Below are 22,281 nucleotides of genomic sequence, written 5' to 3'. Positions count from 1 at the left end.
AGTTTGTGGAATTAACAAGCCCAAAGAATGGTGCAGGAGCCAAGATAATAAAATGTTGTGATATTTTACACTGACATTACTGAGGTGCTCACAGAGGCCCAGCACCAGACTCCGGCGTGAGCTAATTTTTACACACTGATGGAATGGTGAAAAATATCTAAAAAAAAGTGTAAGGTCTAGGAATTCATCTGCACTCCCATGCCCCTGACGGGTGTGTATATATCATCTGAGGGCAGTAGCATGCATCAACTTAGTATGCAAATGGAGCCATGTTTACTCTGACCGGCACACAGGAGGGCGCGCACGGCTACCAAAGCCACTGGAAAATAATCAGGAACACTATAAAATGCCTTCCAGGCAGGCATGCTAACTGCTGACGCGCTTTCCAATGTAATAAGGGAAGGCCTGCTAGTTGTACTTAAAGTCGTGCTGCGCTGTGTGTACATCTGCAGTGCTGCATTGCACGAACAGGGAAATTGTGCATTGGAGAACTGCATCGCCAGATAATTTGGCAACACGCTTGTGTCAACTTTTGGAACAAAAAAATTTTTTTGTACATGAAAACTCATTGCGCTGCTTTTACCAACAATTTACTTTGTCAAGCACCACTTAGTGTCCCACTATCCCGCCCCAAAAATCGTCGTAAATCTGAGCTAACTGATTCCTTTCTTTTCTTTTAATGTAGCATCTGTACAGTCTTTCATACCACTAGCATGGCCTGAAGCTATGTGCTGGTCATTTGTGTTTTTTGCTGTGCCAGCTCTGTAATCTCCCTATGCTTGCTGCGAAACACCTTGATGCCTCCCACCCTAGCAGAGTCACAGATTAAACAAGCATTTTCAATGCAACGGGTCTCGCATTTGCTCGAGTTAGAGCTATTAGCGTTGTAAACTCCTAACTGGACTTTTCTTGCCACACAAACTAAAAGTAAAAAACGCAGCGCAATAGCACTATGTAAAATGCATCGTGATCATGCTGAAATTGAAAATGGAAAAACTGGGCGCGATCGCGCTATGTAAACCCCAGTGCGATCGCGTTGCGTGGAAAATAAACAGATAAAGTAGTCCGGAAACCATGCTAAAACATCGAGCCTCATATGTTTTCAATATTTTACCGGTGCTGTGTAGGTGGGCTAATCACTGGAAAAGGCATGACGTATGCATACCTTTCACAAATGAAAACAAGTGGATTTTAAAAGGCAAGCCCACGAACCAATGAAAGTGACTGACGTGACATGGGCGTGGTTGGACGCCCAAAGAGAGATTACTACAGGGGATGGAGCGCTTTGCGCTCGCCCCTAAAAAACTTTCTTCAAACAGTTTAGTTCAGTCGTAGATTAAGAGGAGTGATCCGAGGAACTGTAAAAATGGCTGTAAAACATAGGTGGACTGCAAGACAGGAGTGCTGTGCACGTTTTAAGGATGGGTTTTGGTGTGTGGACAACAGTTAGAGCTCCTCCCATGTACCGACAGTTTGAGGACGATTTAGCATTTTTAGATTTGGCTGTTACAAATTCTTTAAAATGTACGTAGAGCTGGCTTTGGCTCCTCTTAGAGTTGTATTTGTTCCCCACCTCATGCTATTGGCTAAGTTGTGAACAAAGCCATATGTGGTTAATGGCCATTGAGTCACTTATGGCAATGTGAGCAAAGGAAATTATTTGTTTTTCTAGGGGCTACCAATATGTACAAATAACTGTACTGAGGTACAGGCTCACACAAAATGCTCAAGTGAAAGAGCCTGTATTCCGTGCAAAATTAGCTGTACATGATACTTACTTTCATGCTCTCTCAAATTTGCTTTAAAATCCACCATTTGCCTACTATTTTGTTTAACAAATATCTTCTGGGGAAACCTTCCTAACTCCACTTATGTCAGTCGAGCTCACTTGCTCTGCTGAATCGCGACGTAACTCTCATCCCAAACTTTTATGCCCTACTACTCTAAAATGTCACCAGGCGCCACTGAACTTATCCCAAGTATGTTAGAAGTTTTGTGGGGCTTTAGACAAAAATGTCACGCTGGGACCTGCGGTCAGTAAGTGGCACCATATTTTGGTTATATAAAGTTAGTTGTCATGACTAAACAGTACAGACTTGCTTCATAGTCTATAAATAGATTTTGCATCACAAGCAGGGAGCCCTTGAAAAAGTAAGTGGCCTCGGGAAAATTGATTTCTCTGACCTCCCTGCTCCTTTTAATCATACTGTCTAATCCTCCAAAGGGTTAGTGCCACATGTCTCAGAAAGATTGCTCACCACCTCAGGCTGACTGTGGTCTGAATAAGACACAAGTTGGGCACAGCATCACCTGCTGCAGTCAGGTACAATCCCAATACTACAGAGAGGGGTAGAGATAAAACAATATTAAGAGAGTTGGTGGTATCAAGTTCAATGGACACATTCACATTAGTTAAAAATTTAAATTTTCTAATTCTCTCTAGAGAGACGATGCAACAGTATACATGGATTCCAGGATCTGGAGTGCATAGTAACCATAACTAAAAATGAAAAGAGAATATGCATTTCATTGATTACTGCATAGGGTTCACGATTCCACGCCTAACAAATATTATTTTAAGTATATTTTGGTAAGGCACCCACATGCAACCAGCAGGTCCCAGGCTTATCATCACTCAGTGCCCACTGAGGCAATCACCTTTAGAAGGTAAATAAAATATGTACCACGTGACACCTGTTAGTACCCTTTAGGGAATCATGAGATTGGCTCCGCAAATCAGAATGCCACGATTTCTTGCACTACCTGCAGGTGTTTGGCAACATTCAAGTTCAGTGAAAGTGTGAAGCAGGGACATGAAGCAGGCAGATCATGGCCACATGCTGCTGAGTGCTAACAACTGTAAATTGCCGTTTTCCTCTATTATGTGCTACTGTCTTGAGACCATAAATGTGACGCAGGCAACAAATAGCAGTTAATGCCCTCTGTACAAGACGATAAAACTTATTAAAGCCTGGAGCAAACACAATAAAGCTTTGGTTTGAAGCTTCCTTTCAACACGTGATTTTTATTAATAAACCTGTCATGGGAATCGGTTGTTGGTGACACATCTCCTTAGCATTTCTTGTTTCACATCCTGCCTCTGTCGGAGTTCCACATAGGTAGGGGGCAGCTGGTGCTTCTGGAGTCAAGGATACTGACAGTTTTGTGACCTGGTCTAGTGATCAAATGTATGGTCAATAGCCCAGTTAAATAATGGTCAGCCACGACTGACCTTTTGTAATTCTTTTTTTCTACAAACATAACAGGGTCACTAGGATACAGTACACACAAACCTGCTTATCAATGTTTGCTGTGACGCTCCTCAACATTTCCTAGTTGTGGTATCTACTAGTCGATGAACCAGCATTGTTGGATGTAAGCTTTGTCACATCCTGCAGGCAGTCATCTGTGCTGCTGCCTACCACTGAACAGTCACAGGTTCGTGTGTGAATTTTATGAACTACTGAAGAAATAAGGCAGGCGTTCCTTTTGTCACATCATACTACCCACCCACATGCTTTCCTTGCAGGACTTGGAGCGTACTATGGGGTTACAGCATCAATTTTCTATAACAACAACATAAGTCACAACATACCTTTTCAAATGATCAGCCTCACCCAGCAGCGGCCAGTAATTTTAGGAGGGAGGGGGACGGGTGGGAAGCACACTCACAATCATTCATTCACACACGCACACACATCCATTCACAACACTTATCAACATTCAAACATACACGCATGCAACAAACATTCATTTAAAAATCACACACACTTACCTTCAGCTCGGGGGTCCAGGAGGGTTGGGACTGCTGCCTTCCCTCACTGGCTGACCATGGTCAGCCAATGAGGGAAGGCAGCAGTCCCAATTTCGTCACAGAGTGGGATGGGGTCAGTGAGACTTCTGACCCCACCCCACTCTGTGATGTGGTGTCACTGAATGACACTCAACCTAGGTGTTTCAGGGCTTAAACCTGAAGCGCCCAGGTCAGAGTCAATGGGTGACGCTTCCCCTCGTCACCGAGGGGGAGTGCCTCGGGCACCTATGCTGAGCCGAGGAGGTCATAGGAGCTGTGACCTCTTCAGCCCAGTAAAAGTTCAGCTCAGGCAGCCAGGAGTCTGTACAAATTGCACATGTCTTGCTCCTGGCTGCCTGAGCTGAACATGAAGATTGTCTGTCAGGCTGACCTTTGCTCAGTCTGACAGGCAGTTTTCATGAGAGGCAAAAGGTGGGGGGGCGTGGACCTTCTGCCCTAAAGGACGGGCCGCAGCTGGCCTCCACCTAAGACATTCCTAGCCCTGTTTCTGCTTGTAAACCCTGTGAGTTTCTTTGTGACCCATAGGAGTCAATTTTGGGTAGGTGAAGAAGCAACTGCTGAGACTGGCCTGGTCTTTGGTATTTCTGGCATTGATTTGCTACCCCTCAGCTCATGGATCCTGAAGGCAAACGCAGGATCAGAAAATAGAGTAGGCTCTGACTTAGGCTGCATTACATCGCATTTTTATGAAATTATGGATAGTATATGAAAAATACACAAAACTATGCCATGACATGAAATGTGGGTTGTCAATACTTTATCTGAAATTTTCAACAAGGCCATACCTCACATAAAAGTCACACAAGCTACCAACAAGAGATTAGTTTGAAGCCGAAAATGTCTTGTGACAAGACATTTTCTGCTCAAACAAGTTTCCTGTGGGAAAATTGCACAAAATAATGTGAAATTTCAAGAACCTTTAAGTAAGGGAACATTTTAAGAAATTTTGCACAATGCAAAAATTGTGAATGTCAGAGATTTTGTGAGTGTAAATAAATTTCACCCATGTCTACTTTCAAAGCCATGTCTTTCTGCAATGCACTTTTCACCCCTCTGCCAGACCCATAGCTGCAAATATGAGGCAGCTGAAAAATTAAGGGTGGGGGTAAGTGGTCAATCCAGTGATGTCAGTGGCAAAGAATATGTGATGTCACTTCACCTAGGAATTATAATTTACTTTGTAAATTGATTCAGACTGCTGGTCTTTAAAAGTAAGTCTGCCATGGTTTTTACAAGTATTAGTAGCTGCCTCTTGACACCTTATCAATCACTGTTAATTTATATGCTGCAGGCTCAAACTTTCAATGATAGCGTTTAAAAGCGCTGCAACACTGTTCACTAAGGTCAAAGGTTATGTGATGTCACTTCCTGTTACATCATTGGTTGGTTGAAGGGTGTCTGATCTTATTTTCTGCAATCCACAATTCCTATATTCCTGATGAACTCACACCAGGGACACTCTACAAGCACTCATTAATAGGTATTCATACCCTCATGCTGCTAACTGAGCAAAAATGCCATAAAAAGTTATAATTTAGGACTGTTGCTTTATTTGAGATGTCGGAGTCCTGTAATTGGAAAGTCATACAATCTTCTGCATAAAATTAAACAATGTGTAGCAATTTCACTCCACTCCTCTAACTTCTTTCCAGGAATGATCCTTAGGCGCAGTAAGACGAATAAAGCTGAGGTTCTCAGGGGTGGTAGCATCGTGTCAGAATCCTACACTACTGACAAATATACAAGTAATTACAAATTTCTGTTCAAAATTGACTTAGTCCCCTGATCTTCACTCAGTAACATGAATAGGCTTATTGTTGTTGTAACGAAGAAGAGTGTTCTGTCATCGTAATGCCTTTGCCTTCAAAAGCCACTTTTGGAACATGTTTGCCTTCTTGGAAATGTATCTAACTTACCATAAGATTGTATTCCTTTTTAATACATAGGAGCTTGCAACACATGTATTAAAAAAATCTCTAATATTCTTATTACAGTCGAGTTGTGACATTTCTAGTCACCTGTGAAGTAATTGCTCAATTGTTATAATTGATTACAGTTGAGTTGTGACTTCATAAGGCCTGCAGACTGAGTCAGAAGCAAAAGTGAAAGGCAGATCACAGAGCACAATTACAGATGTTGTTTAAACTATGAATATGACACATTGCTTTTCATTATTCATTAGTCAACAGAAAAGAGATATTTATGGCTACATGTTTATTTTGCAGTGTTTTATGTTATTATAGCAAAGCTAGAATCTGTATGTATGTTACTATATATTCTGAGATATAGCATTTGTTTTTATCTGACTTACATTTCACTAATTCTAATATATTTTATGCAGCACACTAGTAAGTGCTTTCGAATGTGTTTCATGCCACAATACAATATCTGCTTTTATTCTTCATATGTGAAACCATATTCTATATTTCATCTGAAAGAGCAAGACACCGATGTGTTTTTAGGTAATGTGAGGTATTGTAAGTAATAAAACACCATCTGCCCTACTTTAAAAGGATATTGAAAGTCACCTAAGAGTTCTATGAACTTAGAAAGGAATCTTACCTTTGGCCCCCTTTCTCTTTACGGTCACAGACCTATGGAGAGACTTACAATATACATATAATAAAAGATCGCAAACAACTTTATCTGTCTATTCCGCTACTATGTTGAATGCATTATATTTCATGACAATAATAACACATTCACAACATCGTCTTAGTGCTGCATCTCAAGTTAAGTACTGGTGAGTGTAATAGGTGAGAGAGACAATGGAAAAGTGAAAGTAATAATATACATACAAAGGTGATGTGGTGGTCGCTGGTGTATAGAAAGTGATATCGTTTTAGTTCAATATAAGTGCCCTCAACATGGTGTCATACAATCAATTTGGCACTCAAGGCCTGAATTCTCGCACTCTTGATCAAAGTAAAGTTAAATTTAAATTACCACCAGATGAAGAGATCCCTGAATAATACTGAACCAACTTGTATTTCGCCGTGGGTTTCGCCAGATAGACATGAACCCTTTGTCATAATTGTCATATTGCTCACTGAGTCAGCTGGCAAGGCTACACGTCGAGACACAATTAGGTAGGTTCTTCCAAGGGTTGACACCTCTGAGCACAGACTGATATCAGATCACAATCGTGAGGTACATGATCTATTACAAAGACTACAATCTGTGAATAATAAGGCATAGAACGCCCACAGTAAAATTACTGTTCCACAGTAACTGATCATATCTTCACTACAAAAGCATGCAATGCCTCCATCCATCACTATGCTCTTTCCATCATTATTGTATTTTTTGGAATTCACTCATTGTGTTTTTGGCTGCCATCTCCTTTGTGGAATAATGATAATCTCTGCTGCTCCAGTTCCCACCATCAAATGATCTCAAGGTTTCAATGCAGGCATGAGCAGTGCAAAACCATGAAAATCAAATCGAGATGTAGGGTAAACATAATTACATATAGGCATTTTGCAGTGTCCAGCTGATGATTCCTAGGTTAAATATAAGTGAGGGTCTTCACCCTAAAACAGATCCAGCAGAAAAATCGCTTTGATGGATGACATTAGGCCTGTGCAAAATGTTTATTACACAAGCAAAATCTCATGCAATTCCGGCTTTCTGGTTATTTTGTGCATTTTGCTTATTTTTTGTCCTGGAAAAACAGAAGTTTAAAACATTCCAAAAACCACTGGTTATTACGTACCTAATCAATGTTTGTTTATTAGGATTTAAATCTAGAATGAGATCCACATGAGAAAATGTACAAAATACAGAGTCATATCTAACAAACTTTCAAAAATGTGAAAATTTTAAAAACACATCATTTCTTTCACTGGGTTAAATAATAGTTGCAACCCTTCTTTTATTGTATGAACCCTATATTTGAAATGTAATGGTTACAAAAGAAGGCAGCGGTTAAAGAGCACATTTCACATTTCACTTTGCTGGCAACCATGCCTGAAGCAATGAGGTGATCACTGATGGTAATCGTGCATGGTGGGCCTCTAATGTAATCTTGTCTGATGTGTTCACTACTACCATACTAATATTATTACTAGTGCAGTATGATTTTCATTGAACATAAGTGGCCCTCATTACAAAAAAGGTGAGAGACCCCTGTTCTAGGTGGTTGCTATAACAATAAAGGGGTTTGTCTGCCAAGTGCAACGGTTCTGTACCTGTCACAGAACTCGCCAGATACTTAGCATAGAAGACGTCTCATGGTCTAGAGTGCTGTTACACACTCCTTGCTTGTCATCTGTGACCCACAAGAGACCACCGTAGAGTGACAGATGGGTGGTAATGACTACTTAACAGTCAGTGTGTGTCAACAGCACCACCACCCTTTAAGGGAGGTGCTGTGTTCCCTGCTCAAAGTGTGGAAGAGAGTGAATCCAGACAGGGTGGGCACTGCCATTCTGTTTGAATCCACACTAAGCCCCCCCCAGAGTGACAGTTTAGGAGACCCTCTTGGTTCCAAGGCACACTTCTTTTGGTAGGACACTCTACCAGATTAAGGACACTAAAGGCAGCTTTCTTATGGCAGCACTACAAAGGGCCTCACGTGTTCACCCTGTTGAAATACATGTTCCAAAAATGATATTGCTATGAGGTAAAAAGGTTTTAAGGAAATGGGAAGAAGTAATTTCGCCTAAGGTTGTTAATATTCTACCTGACCTTCTATAATGTTAAAGTGCGCTTGGCAAATAAAAAAATAGCCGATTCCTCGAAGAACGAAGGCAGTAACAGAAGTGCATAATGTGACATCCAACTACTTTAAGTTGATAACCCCAAATATAGTGCCGCCAACTACGTCAACTCATTAACCCCAAATATAGCGCAGTGCATCGGTGTTTAACAGCATTCAGTGTTGTCTGGCTCTCCAAAGACACTCTTGCAATGCAATCGGGATGTCCTGTTTTTGACGAAGACAAGGCATGTATGTTATAATGCAGCTTTGACCACACAAAAGCAAGCTGATTGTTTCCCTCCCTTTCTTGCAGGTAACTGCCAGTGAACCCAGTGGACAGTGGCACTCATGAGCTAACATTTTTCAACCCTTAATACACTTATCAAATTGCATGCTACTAGTACAAGTCTTATAAATAAATCTGAAAAAAAAAATTACATTCTTCTTGACTATAGTGAGGATTTGTGTCTATTTTACATGCTAACCCACCATAGCAAGGGATCTATGCTGGCACATGACCAGCCTTGCAAACACACTTACGTGTTCACAAACAGTTAGGAGCGCACCTGCCTGACATCCCAGCAATTAATCTGCCCCATTGCATCATGGTAGATGTAGTATCTTCAAAAAACGAACTCCATTAATTTTTAAATATTTCACCTTTAAGTAGGTACAGCCTTTACTGTGCATCTCTGGACACATGTGTTTCTGGGTTAGTCCCTTCTTCAGCAGAGAACATATTTGCGGGGTGCTGGGAATGCTGCCATAAATCACCCGGTTTCAGTACCTCTTCCCTGGCCTGCTGGTGCCTGCTCCAGAGCTCGTCAGCCCAATAGCTCAAGGGAGCCTTTAAAGTCACAAACAGTTAGGAGCGCACCTGCCTGACATCCCAGCAATGAATCTGCCCCATTGCATCATGGTAGATGTAGTATCTTCAAAAAACGAACTCCATTAATTTTTAACGTGTTCACCTCATCACAATATCATTCTCACAGGACTGAGGATGGGCAAAGGTTTTTCTTTGGTCTCTGAAGTGAAGTGACGATTCCCAACTAGAACAATGGCAGCCACGAGGCAGAGCCAGAACATCCTGCATCAGGAATACCTGTGGTGGGCTGCAACCCTCAAAGTTCAGTGATGAAGAGGCAGACCTGCCAACTCACATGGTGTCATTTTGTGTCTCACGATATTGGCACCCTTCACACGGTCACCTTATGAGGAGCTGATATCACACACTGTCGGTGTAAACGAGCTAGAAACCACTGCAAACAGAAAATTTCCAGTTTGTGTTTTGTAGCTTTGAACTCTCAATGTCTATGAAGGGGTCAAAACACCCCAGGACATTGTTACCAGCCTCAGCAAGCTTTTTTTTTGGAGGATAGAATTTAATGGAAGAGAGGGGGCAAAAGCACCTTTAAAGTACTTCTTGGTGCAAGATTCTGCCCCTCCAAGGCTCCACCCTTCCTCAAACATTTTTTTATTTGACATCTGAAGAAGGAAGGAGTAACACTGTAGTCATGCAGTTGCCTTGGTAGAGAGCAGCTGTATGGTCAAGGATGCATCCTTATGCAAAAGAAAGCTCAGGGAGCTTTGTCCAGGAAGTGGGGCTTTGAAAACAGGTCAGCAGCTGCTACAGAGAAGCCACATCCTACCAGTTGCCCTATACAGATCTTTCCTGCAGTGGGACAGTAAACCACTACACCTAATGTATACTAAAGCTACCTCTTTTTTATATAAACTCTGAAAACTTTGCACTTATCAAAATTTGAACAACAGATTTGTGAAATTGTGAGTCATCTGGCATTGCAACATCAGCATTCTTGTTGTAGTTTACATTTTAATTAGATCTCTCTGCTGCAGGCTTTACTAATGGGTAAATGACACCTCCCCAAACTATACCTTGGACCCACAGAGAGTGCAATATGAGGAGGAGAGTGCCTTTGAAGCCAATGTGGCAGGAGTCAGAAGAGCTTATTTAGTAGTAGTATGAGCCAACTACTGAGAGTGGCGTGTTTCACAGGGAAATGGAAGAGAGAAACAGAAAGACAAACATTGTAATGTTGGAGCTGGGGAGACCACTTCTCTTCAGGTCTTCATGTACACTCAAAACCGGGAGATCTGAAACGTTCACCTTCGTACTATATATTTTCCCATCTCTCCACATTCATTTTCTGTTTTGATGTCTAAATCTGAAAGCATTTGGTTTATCACTTAGAGTCCCTGCTCACAAATATTCAAGTTATGTATTTAAATATGTATTGTAACCCCTGTTTCCATTATTTCTAGATCTGGGGTTAAGTTGAGTAGCAGATCTAGCTATTTTAAGACCCCTCCTTTATTGGATCAGGTTATGGATTACCCCATAACTAGATATATATAAGACCTCATTACTCGACCTATTAAAATGTCAAAATGCTAATACTCTTCCCTGGATTCGTCATGTGGCCTATTGGCTTCGGTTGTTGGGTCTGGGTGACTAATGGGAAAATCCCCACAAACTAGAGAGACGGCATAAAAACGTTTTAAAGCTAACTTATTGGTCTTATGTTAGGGACAACAATATAAACTGCAAATCTCACAGTCGCTTAACCAATTCTTTTATTGATTTTAAATGGTCTCCAAAGTTTGAATCTTATTTGGATATTATACCGGACTCGCAGGGCAAAAGCTTATATGCAAGGTTTTGTTTTGGCTCTTTGCCCTTGATGTCATTGACTCATAGGTGGGGGCCGATCAATCATCCCGATATATGCCCTGCTTGTGGCAGCACTTTCGAAACCACTGAGCATTTTATGTTCTTTTGTCCAGCCTATGCGATTCCGCGATCAAAATGGATTTGCAATACTTGCAGGGCTATGGGACTTAAGAACTGTTCCTTGGCTCTACGGGTTCTAAAAAGCCATAATTCAGCCAATGTAATTCTTTCAGTAAGCAAGTATTTAGCAACAGCTTGGCGTATTCGATGTCATCTTCAAAAAGCAACCCAAGGTTTCATTCCTTTTATAGATAAGTTTTAGAGCCTTATGTGTAATTTAAGTTTATTATTGTTTTAATGTTTTTAAACTAATTTATAGACGTGTACTTATTTATTCATGTATTATCTATTATTTTCGTTTTATGTTGTTTTTATGTTCAATTGATCAAATAAAGCTGATGATGATGTATTGTAAACTAAACAATGCATAAATTGTGTGTAGACATAACTAGTTCAAAGCTACATGGGTAGTCAAGTACGTTACCTTGTGATTCATGTGTAAAGTATGCATTGCATAACAATTCCCTGTAGTAGGGTCTCAGCATTAGAAGTGATGTTTGGGTGAAGCAAAATATGTGGAGAAATTATTTTAATGATAGGAGCTAATATTTGTGAAGCTCTGTGTAGAAAATTCAATAATTTATGCCCATTAACTTATGGAGTTAATGTACTGTAATGATGATAAATATTATATATGTAACCTTGAATATGACTTTGTCAGTTATGTTTTCATGCTAGAAAGTCCTCCTGATGAAGGGTGGACGTTTCCACCGAAACATGTCTAATGTGATAAATTAGATTGAAGGTGATTGTTTGGTTCGAACATATTAAAGTGCAAGAAGAGGAAGCAATCAAGGTCTTTATTAGTTAGGATAGAACAAACGTAAGGATTGCTGGAAATATTTCCAGAGCAGATGTTCAGTATGTAATCTCTGTTCTGCCCGATTTATTCAAAATACAAAAACCATGTGGAACAGCAGTGCCCTGCAAACAGCAGTGCTTGAATCTCAGTAAACGCCTCAAGGCTTCCAATCACCAAAGTGTAAAACATAAAAGTTCACACCAGCAAACATGCAGTATATAACACACACTTTGCAGAAGTGCCAAGTGAAATATCAGGAAGAATCCCTGGTGGAAATTCAAATTTGACCATTTACAAATTGTTTGTACTTGATGCGGTTGCAGCACATGGTATTTCTACCATGTGGGTTAAATATTCACAGAAAATATATAAATCTATACCCTTATACATTCTGCGATGTACAGAGGTAAATTTACAAGCTGTAGAAATTCAAAAGCCTTTCTATTGTTATGTCTGTAAAGCTGCGACAATCACAGGTTCCCAGGTACATTGAAGAAAAGGCATATTCCCTTTCTTACTTTAGTTGGGGATTTACCCCAAACATTTTCTGCAGTAAATACTCGACCTTTTTTTTCAGGGTGAGAAAGGAGATGGGTTTGTAAATTCCAATAAATTGGCATGTTTGCTCACAAACTCAAGCCAAGCAATACATTGGTCATCTCGCCACTTGCGTGGGGTTTACTAATGTGTAATTGTATGCAGTCCTGGCGTACCATGACACAGTAGTAATTGCATTTACACCTGCTTAGCATCCATTTGTGGGTGCACTCAACCGTTTTCAGGCGCAAGCGCAGGAATGCAGGTAATTAATTTTGATTCGGGCCTTGTAGGTCTAGTGAAAATAACGGTATATTCTACTTGTTAACTGGAAGTCTTAAATAATACAACCAGTAGGCACAGCTAGTTAACTAAAAGTGTCAAATGTAACAAATAGACACAACTGGGCCCTGATAAACTGTACAGAGATGCAGCTCTAATCAACTGGAATTTACACCATAAACGTTAAGTAGACGACCAAGGAGCCACATGGCAGCCATTGGGTCAGCCCATTGATAACTGGTCAACAATAATCCGTAAAAAGCATTCTTCGGCAATTGCTGATTAACACATCGTGAAAAGCCACGTCACAGTAATACCGGAGGTGTATTTGTTGATAATACTACAATTTGTCTTAGTTAAAACAGCAGCATTTTCTTCCTTTGGTTTGCTGCTGTCGACACGTTCCCACGTTTTTAATGATTAACGGCGTGGACCGTGGGAAGACGTCAGGGTCCCACAATGTGACCGGTGTTCATAGTTGGACAAATTCGCCCACGCGACTGAGTAAACGCAGGAGCCGAGATAAATCCTCTGTTCGTCATAATTAAGGCTGAATGATTGGCTATGGGTTATTTTCACAGTGTTTGGGACTGGGGGGTTAGTGGGGAGGACGCGGGTGGTACTCGGCACAGAAGGGCTCAATAACGGAGAAAACATCGGAAAACTTCGTCATTTTTCGTTTACACCGTCCTCAAAAATCGAAGCAGGTATTGTAAAGAAATATATTTAAAAGTATTTCCATTAGGCTACTTTCTAGTGATTTCCTGAGGACTATGGTACACACATTAGCCATAGTCACAGGTCATGAGCCCAGGAATTTGGATGCATTACTGAAGTTAATGCATGCTTACCCGTCGACCAAGAATCTGCTAATCTGCTGAGTCAGTTGCAATTTATCTTTGTAATGTTGTGAGTGGGCTCAGGTGAAATTTACGTTATTCACAGGTAATCTTGAGTAATTTTATGACTTTACCGTTACGCTTTTTACGTGAATTTTGCTACATTACGCCATTATGTTACATGCATATTTGTGCCGTGTTCTGGAACAACCCCCTTGCATACATTGTGCCTGGGGCAGGCATAATATGGGGCAAGGGGTTACAAAGTGGTGCAATGCAGGCATTGCGCCACTTTGAAAATATGGCACGGCGTTTTTGCCCCTCCAAAACCACATTAGCGTAAAAAATGACGTTTATGTGGCATTCGAATGACGCTTGGCCACCATAAATCTGAGCCTTAGTTCCAAGTTTCTGAGGTGGTCTGGGGATTTAAAAGAAATTAACATACCAGGAAGAGTGAAGGATAACGGTGTCAACAATCCACTATATATTTTTTCAACAGTTAAATAACCAAGACTTTTAGAATTTAAATCTTTGAAATGCTAATTGGATCTGAATGAGCCTGACAAATAAAAAATAAAAAACTACTGAGGACTTCATTATGAGGGCTGAAGAGTTTAGTCTAGTGACTCCATCCTCTGAAGTTTACTCCTCGTGGCGGCGATAGGGAGCTACCAGATATTATGAGTGGGACCCTGAGGGCTGGCTAAGAAATAGGGAGTTACTGGGGAAATTTCTCAACTTGATGCCCATTGTTATTCGACATTTCTCTCCAGAGGTTCAGCCAGAGTGAAAGTTCCCATGATGACTTATCTGGGATGTTTTGGTCCATTTATGAGGACTACATGCATTGAGGTTGATTGATGGAGTGGAATTTCACATCATAATCGCGAATCCCCCTGTGCTTCAAGGAATGGTGCAAACACCTTACCATGCCATGTTGGTTGCTTGTATAGAAGTCACTCACACAAGGTCACTTGAAATCACTGAGGGGGGAAGAAGAGGGATGAGGGAACATAAAAAGAATGACGGGAATGGGGGAAAAGTAAAAAGGGAAGATGATGCTATGTTTGTTGCTCATATAGACCTTCTGGTGCCCTATAGACACGTCAGAGAGCCGACGAAGGGGACAAAAGATGGATGAAAGTAAACAAATATGGAAGAAGTGGAAAAAGGAAAGGATAGAGGGGAGGCTTGAAAAGGGACGAAAAGGCCATATCATGTTGTTTGCTTGAATTTATTATGCCTTAAGGCCACTTGAAAGCACTGAATGTTAAAAGAAGACAGGAAAATAATAATAGCAATAACTTTTCACATAGTGCTTCGTACCACACTTCTGTCATTTTTAGGACCTGCAAAAAAGATATTGCTATAACACAATTTAACAATTTTCAAATTTCTGACGTCTGATGGATGGAAAGCTGCCTTGGGTCTTGTCGGGATTTTAACTTCTGGACATTAATGTTTACAGCACACGTAAGCAGCAACTGTTCAACTAGATGTCTACCAGAAGGAGGGAAGAGGGAATTAGGAGGTAGAGAATAGTGCAGAAAGGAACATTATGCTATATGTATTGCTTTTTTAGAGTGTACAGCGCTCTAAGTCTGTTTCAAGGCACTGTGGGGAAACAAAAGAAGAACGGTGGCAACACAAGAGGCAATAATGAATGGGAGGAAAAGAAGCCGGGAACAGGATCATAAATATGTTAGTTAATTGTCACACTTTCAGTACAAACTGAATCGTTTCTAGGTGGACATGTGGAAACTTTTGACAGTGTGTCAGGATGCGGTAAGTCAAAAATGAAATATAATGAATGGGGCCTAAAATGAAACAAGTGATGAACTTGGGGATACTTGCTTCAAAAAATGTAGTACTGCATACCACCTCACCTCTATGTAGCTTCTTTTGATTGATGGGTGGATACCTTCTCAAGAACCTCCCCCCACTCATACATTCATTTTTGTTGTCGCTGCCCTAAAAACAAATGGGCTGAGTCCCTCAATACCTTTTATGCATCCAAACACCAGTGGCATAAGTAACCATGAGGGGGCCCCCCCTGCATAGTACATGGCCCCCCTCCAGGCTCACTCTGAAGCTCTTAGGCCAGGGTTGCTGTGCTGAGGGGGCCCCTAAAGCTCGCCCCCCCTGCACAGCAGGGCTGCGGGGGGCTTTATACAGCACTGCCAACCACTCATCTTCATTATTTTCCAATACAGCTCAGTGCAGTGCTCTGTTTCTTTGTCACTTGATTTGCCTTTTGTGAGTAAACTACACGATACACATGTACAACAAGCATAGTGGGGCCCATTGAATGATTTCATTAGTCCTTCTTCCATCTCGAACAGCGTGGCAGGATTATCCCATCACTCACTCAATGCCAGGGGGTCGTTTTTAGAGCATCTTTCATTGACAATTTTCAATGCAGTATCAGAGTCGTAGGATGGTAAATATTGAGATTTTGGAAAATGTGAAATTGCTGTGTTACTCAAAATGGCTGCCGAATGCCATGCCTATGCCCTCTAGTGTGCTCTGCGATGTCAGAGATACCTCCTTTAAAAGAATGCTGCGAAGATGACACCAACTCCTATGTTTTCTTTTTATACAGGTTGACGACCAAATGAAGCTACTTCAGAACTGCTGGAGTGAACTCTTAATTCTCGACCACATATACCGACAAGTAGTGCACGGGAAGGAAGGCTCCATTCTGTTGGTTACCGGGCAACAGGTGAGTGGCGAGACCCCGACCAATCAGTCACGTTTTATTGAACGTTCAGAAAACAGTGAGGATTTAGTACTGTCGGAAAAGCAGAAGCGCCAGAGTACTTACACAGACAGATATTTACTGCACAAATAATTGAGCACAAATAGCTTGGCTGAGCTCTCGTCTCCTCACTAGATGATTAGAGGTAACCGTGAGAGCAAACACCGTCTTTGCACTTAGCAGGATGACAATTGAAAACAGGATGTGATAGAGAAGGCAGTGGATGTTTCAGCAGCGGCCATTCATTGGAAGTTATCCCCTGCGTGCTGTCCTTAAGTGATCTTTGGGTGGAAGTTTGCAGTTATTTCCGTGTTTCGGGATGGCATTAGCTATCCCTTGTGTTTAAAAAAAATATATAAATACTATTCATATTTGGTTTTCAGTCTTCTCCCTTGACCCATTGGTCTGCTGTGGTGTCATTCACATTTTGATTTTGCATACAACACATGGCACAAGGTCAGCCCACTTCAACCATTGGCTTACCTCACTGTGAGTGACGGCATTCTGCTCTTTACAACGTGCATATCCTCACAGCAAGTAGGACTCTTCAGTGCCAGGGAGTACTGGTGCAATGTGTGCTTTTATATTAAATACATTTTGGCATTCCTACAATGTTTTACTTAGTTGCAGGCCCAGCAGCACCCCTAACACTGCTTCCAGTCCTCTCGTGAGTCATGTTTATTCATAAAATCATTAAAAAATATTCACAAACCAAAATAGGCATTGACAAAGTCAAAAGATATCAGAGGAGGATGAGGAGTGGCTTTTTTATATAATTCATGCACTGCCTAAATCATCCAAGTATTGGGACATCCATACAGTTAATGTATTCTGTGGTAATGGGTGTGTGGAAATTAACTACTCACATGATATGACAATAATTGATGGAGTAATACCACTGGCAGTAATTTGTATTGGCTGCTGCCAAAACTCCATGCCATCCTTCCATGTATAGTGCTCCTTGATCAATATAGTGAACTCATCCCAGAGAACTTTCATTGGTCGGATAGAGGTTTTTAATGGAAGGAATGACAGATGAGGGGTTAAAATAAATAACATTTTTAAACAACATTATAAGTCCTATAAGGAGTGGTAAATGTAAATGGTTTTGGAATCAAATGTTCTTTAAAGTTGTTTATCAACAGGATAGATATTGTTACTCTTGGTTCGGTTCATAAACTTTATTCAGCATATTCAAAATAGCCATTAAAATACATACATAAAACAATAAGATCAATCAAATCATTAAAATCATTCTCATACACAGAAATATAGAACATTCACAATCAAAAATGATTCAAATATTCCTAAAAGACTCATCTTTTCCATGTATTCCATACAAACCTCTGTTCACAGTTACCAGCTAATACATCATACCTTTCCTCACATGGATAGCTTTTAAAATATAAAGTTCAGCATTATAACACAAAACAGGTAATTTAGAGGAAGTAAAAAGTTCAGAGCAACTTCATGGGTTTTGATATTCTGGGCAAAGAGGAGGGGTTTGAGGCAAAAATGCCTGTAATGCACATAAGATTTACAGAACAACATAAAGTGCATTGTGCTTTGTTTACTAAACCCATCACATGGGCATGAAACCATGTCCAGTGGACAGGACCTCATCTTAGAGAACACCACTAAATGATACACAGTTCCAAATCTAAATCTTGTCAGAACAAAGCGGTGCTGCATATTACTAAGCAAAGATAAAGAGCTTTTACATCCTTCATCAGAGGTAAGAATATGTAAATACCAACTGTTGATTTAGTCATTTCTACACCCCTCCTACATTCCATCCTATACTGCAGGGAGGATTCTTTAATGTTATTTTTTAGAAAGAGAAAGCACTTGTGAGGGGTCCAACCTTACAAGAAGAATCAATATAGGCTAACCAAGAAATCCGTAAACCATTATCCAATTTTAAACAATCATGATTGATCAACTTAGTAAAAATAGTTTCCTCTTTTGTCCAAAAATTATACCATAATAACAAATGTCTTGTCTGAAGCCCATCCTCCAAGAACTGTAATCCTACCTCCTGATGTATTATCCAGGTAGATGCTGAGGTAGGTAAGCAGAGTAAGCGTTTTAAAAAACTGTTTTCCTCCACTTGCAGGGATATGCTTTCCATGTGCCCCCAGAGACCAGCCCCATAATCGGCTGTAGCCACAACTCTTGCCTTATATATTTCTACCATATCTCTAATAGGGTAGTTACCTAATTTACTTTCAAACCTAAAAATCTCATGTGAATTCCTACTCATTTTAGCTTTAATAGTTGAAATCTGGTGTGTCCAAGGCCCATTACTTGTAAATAAGTCCTCCAAATAACTGAATGAATTCACATTGATGTTTGGGGTATTATGAATAAAAAATAATCTACATTTCTTACTTTATGGCCACAGGTCATTGTAAAGGTTTTTGTTTTATTAGTCACCATCCCCTTGGATGTCATAAATTCCTCAAAGGCATTCATTAGATTCTGAAAGCCCATCAGGGTCCTAGATAGCAGGACGGCATCATCAGCATATAACAACATGGGTGTGGGGCGCCGTCCGCACTGGGCGCATCAGCCTGCAAGGATTGCAAAAAATTATCCACCCCATTCATAAATAGAGAAATATTAGGGGGGCTACGACACAACCTTCATGAATGCCTCTCCCAACTTCAAAGGGGGGTGTACATTCATCTGTTGGGCCAAAACGAGCTTTACACAATAAAGTTTCATGAAGATGAGCCAAAAAGCCAATAATTTCCCTTGGGACACCAAGGTCTAATCTTTTTGTTTTGTAAACAAAAGAAAAGTGTGATGAACAAGATCAAAGGCACTTCTTAGGTCTACAAAACAGAGATACAAAGCCCCTGTTTTTTCCCTAGTAAATCCAGGTTTACACACTACTCGATGGTACCCAGACCCTTTCTAAAACCATTTTGGGCAGATAATAGAATATTATGGTCTTGTGCCGACTCTTCCATCCTTATCAACTGAATCCTGCTTAGCACATTTACAGAGGAGTCCAAAAGTGAGATTGGGTAGTAGTTTTTAGGATCAGATTTTTTCCCTTTTTTATAAATAGGAATAATTACGGAAGAGTCACATGCAGATGGAATGTCACCAACAGTTACAATATTAAACACCCTTGTAAGGATAGGTCCCCACAAGTTAGTAGCTGATTTAAATACATCTACTGGCACCCGGTCAAGACCAGCGGCCTTACCCCCAGCACTATCATGGAGAGCTCGAAGTAACTCATCAATAGACATTTACAGGGGAATAGGATTCCTGTTCCGCAACTCCTCATCCCCATCTTGACCACAGGTCATACCATTTTGCTTAAACATTTCAGAGAAATGGTCCACCCATGCAGTACATGGTACAAAAGTACAAGTCTCAGGGGCTGCCTCATTGGTCAAGAAGGGTGCGTTAACTGTCTCCCAAAACAGCTTATTGTCATTCATTTCCACAGCTAAGGCAAATTTCACCCATGCTTACTCCTGGAGCACCTTCTTCCTAATCTTCAGAGCCTCACTGTACTCTACACAGAGGGACTTAATTACTGCTGGGTCCCTTGGGATACTACGGAGAGCAAGTTTTAGCTCCTCATGAGCCACGGTACATTTCTGGTCGAACCATTCACTTTTTGTTGTAACCTGATTGGCTTTCATTTGGCATGTCAGAAGGGCCTTAATAAAGCAAATAATGTGTTAAAAAAAAAAAAAAACTTAACAACATGTTTGGAGCTACTTCATCCCGTAAACAATAGCGCAATTCCAAGGAATTCCAATTCACAATTTTCTGAAAAATGCAGTCAAGGTCAATGTCTATCCACTTTATTCTCACCCCATTGGGCCTATAGGGGCAATATTATTCATTGTGGTGAAAAATTCACACCTCGGACCCCAAAATAAAAATGGGAGAATAATAGGATTGTGATCACTTAATACAGATTGGGCAATACTAGGGTGTGAGAAAGTAGCTTCTTTCTAGCCTTGTTACCCCCACTTTTGGCCTGTTTGTGAGTATATGTCAGGGTGTTTTCACTGTCTCACTGGGATCCTGCTAGCCAGGGCCCTATGTTCATAGTGAAAACCCTATGTTGTAAGTGTGGTTGTTATGTGTCACTGGGATCCTGCTAGCCAGGACCCCAGTGCTCATAAATTTATGGCCTATACGTATGTGTTCCCTGTGTGATGCCTAACTGTCTCACTGAGGCTCTGCTAACCAGAACCTCAGTGGTTATGCTCTCTCTGCTTTCCAAATTGTCACTAACAGGCTAGTGACCAATTTCACCAACTCACATTGGCATACTGGTACACCCATATAATTCCCTAGTATATGGTACTGAGGTACCCAGGGTAATGGGGTTCCAGGAGATCCCTATGGGCTGCAGCATTTCTTTTGCCACCCATAGGGAGATCTGACAATTCTTACACAGGCCAGTGCAGCCTGAGTGAAATAACGTCCACGTTATTTCACAGCCATTTACCACTGCACTTAAGTAACTTATAAGTCACCTGTATGTCTAACCTTCACCTGGTGAAGGTTGGGTGCAAAGTTACTTAGTGTATGGGCACCCTGGCACTAGCCAAGGTGCCCCCACATCGTTCAGGGCAAATTCCCCGGACTTTATGAGTGCGGGGACACCATTACACGCGTGCACTATACATAGGTCACTACCTATGTATGGCGTCACAATGGTAACTCCGAACATGGCCATGTAACATGTCTAAGATCATGGAATTGTCACCCCAATGCCATTCTGGCACTGGGGAGACAATTCCATGATCCCCCGGGTCTCTAGCACAGAACCCGGGTACTGCCAAACTGCCTTTCCGGGGTTTCCACTGCAGCTGCTGCTGCTGCCAACCCCTCAGACAGGTTTCTGTCCCCCTGGGTTCCAGGCAGCCCTGGCCCAGGAAGGCAGAACAAAGGATTTCCTCTGAGAGAGGATGTGACACCTTCTCCCTTTGGAAATAGGTGTGAAGGCTGGGGAGGAGTAGCCTCCCCCAGCCTCTGGAAATGCTTTGATGGGCACAGATGCTGCCCATCTCTGCATAAGCCAGTCTAAACCGGTTCAGGGATCCCACAGCCCTGCTCTGGTGCGAAACTGGACAAAGGAAAGGGGAGTGACCACTCCCCTGACCTGCACCTCCCAGGAGAGGTGCCCAGAGCGCCTCCTGTGTGCCCCAGATCTCTGCCATCTTGGAAACAGAGGTGTTGCTGGCACACTGGACTGCTCTGAGTGGCCAGTGCCAGCAGGTGACGTCAGAGACTCCTTCTGATAGGCTCTTACCTCTCTTAGTAGCCAATCCTCCTTCCTAGGTAGCCAAACCTCCTTTTCTGGCTATTTAGGGTCTCTGCTTTGGGGAATTCTTCTGATACTGAATGCAAGAGCTCACTAGAGTTCCTCTGCATCTCCCTCTTCGACTTCTGCCAAAGGATTGACTGCTGACTGCTCAGGACGCATGCAAAACCGCAACAAAGTAGCAAAGACGACTACTGAAACCTTGTATCGCTTCATCCTGCCGGCTTTCTTGACTGTTTCCTGGTGGCGCACGCTCTGGGGGTAGCCTGCCTCCTTCTTGCACCAGGAGCTCTGAAGAAATCTCCCGTGGGTCGACGGAATCTTCCCCCTGCAACCGCAGGCAACAAAAGACTGCATCACCGGTCCTCTGGGTCCCCTCTCAGCACAACAAGCGTGGTCCCTGGAACTCAGCAACTCTGTCTAA

The 22,281-nt window shown here is 41.6% G+C and overlaps 1 protein-coding gene across 4 annotated transcripts in view; it reads left to right on the top strand.

Moving 5' to 3' along the window:
• Window positions 1-22,281, top strand: part of NR5A2 (nuclear receptor subfamily 5 group A member 2) — a 318,062-nt gene that overhangs the window by 215,015 nt on the left and 80,766 nt on the right. For all 4 annotated transcript variants that reach the window (XM_069231435.1, XM_069231432.1, XM_069231434.1 and 1 more), the window contains one exon: window positions 16,397-16,516. In XM_069231435.1, the coding sequence (XP_069087536.1) occupies window positions 16,397-16,516 (120 nt within the window). The remainder of the gene's footprint in view (window positions 1-16,396; window positions 16,517-22,281) is intronic.

The sequence above is a fragment of the Pleurodeles waltl genome, chromosome 4_2 (genome assembly GCF_031143425.1).
Source record: "Pleurodeles waltl isolate 20211129_DDA chromosome 4_2, aPleWal1.hap1.20221129, whole genome shotgun sequence".
Lineage (NCBI taxonomy): Eukaryota > Metazoa > Chordata > Amphibia > Caudata > Salamandridae > Pleurodeles > Pleurodeles waltl.
The sequence above is the reverse complement of the archived record's forward strand: the minus strand, read 5'-3'. Positions and strand labels throughout refer to the sequence as shown.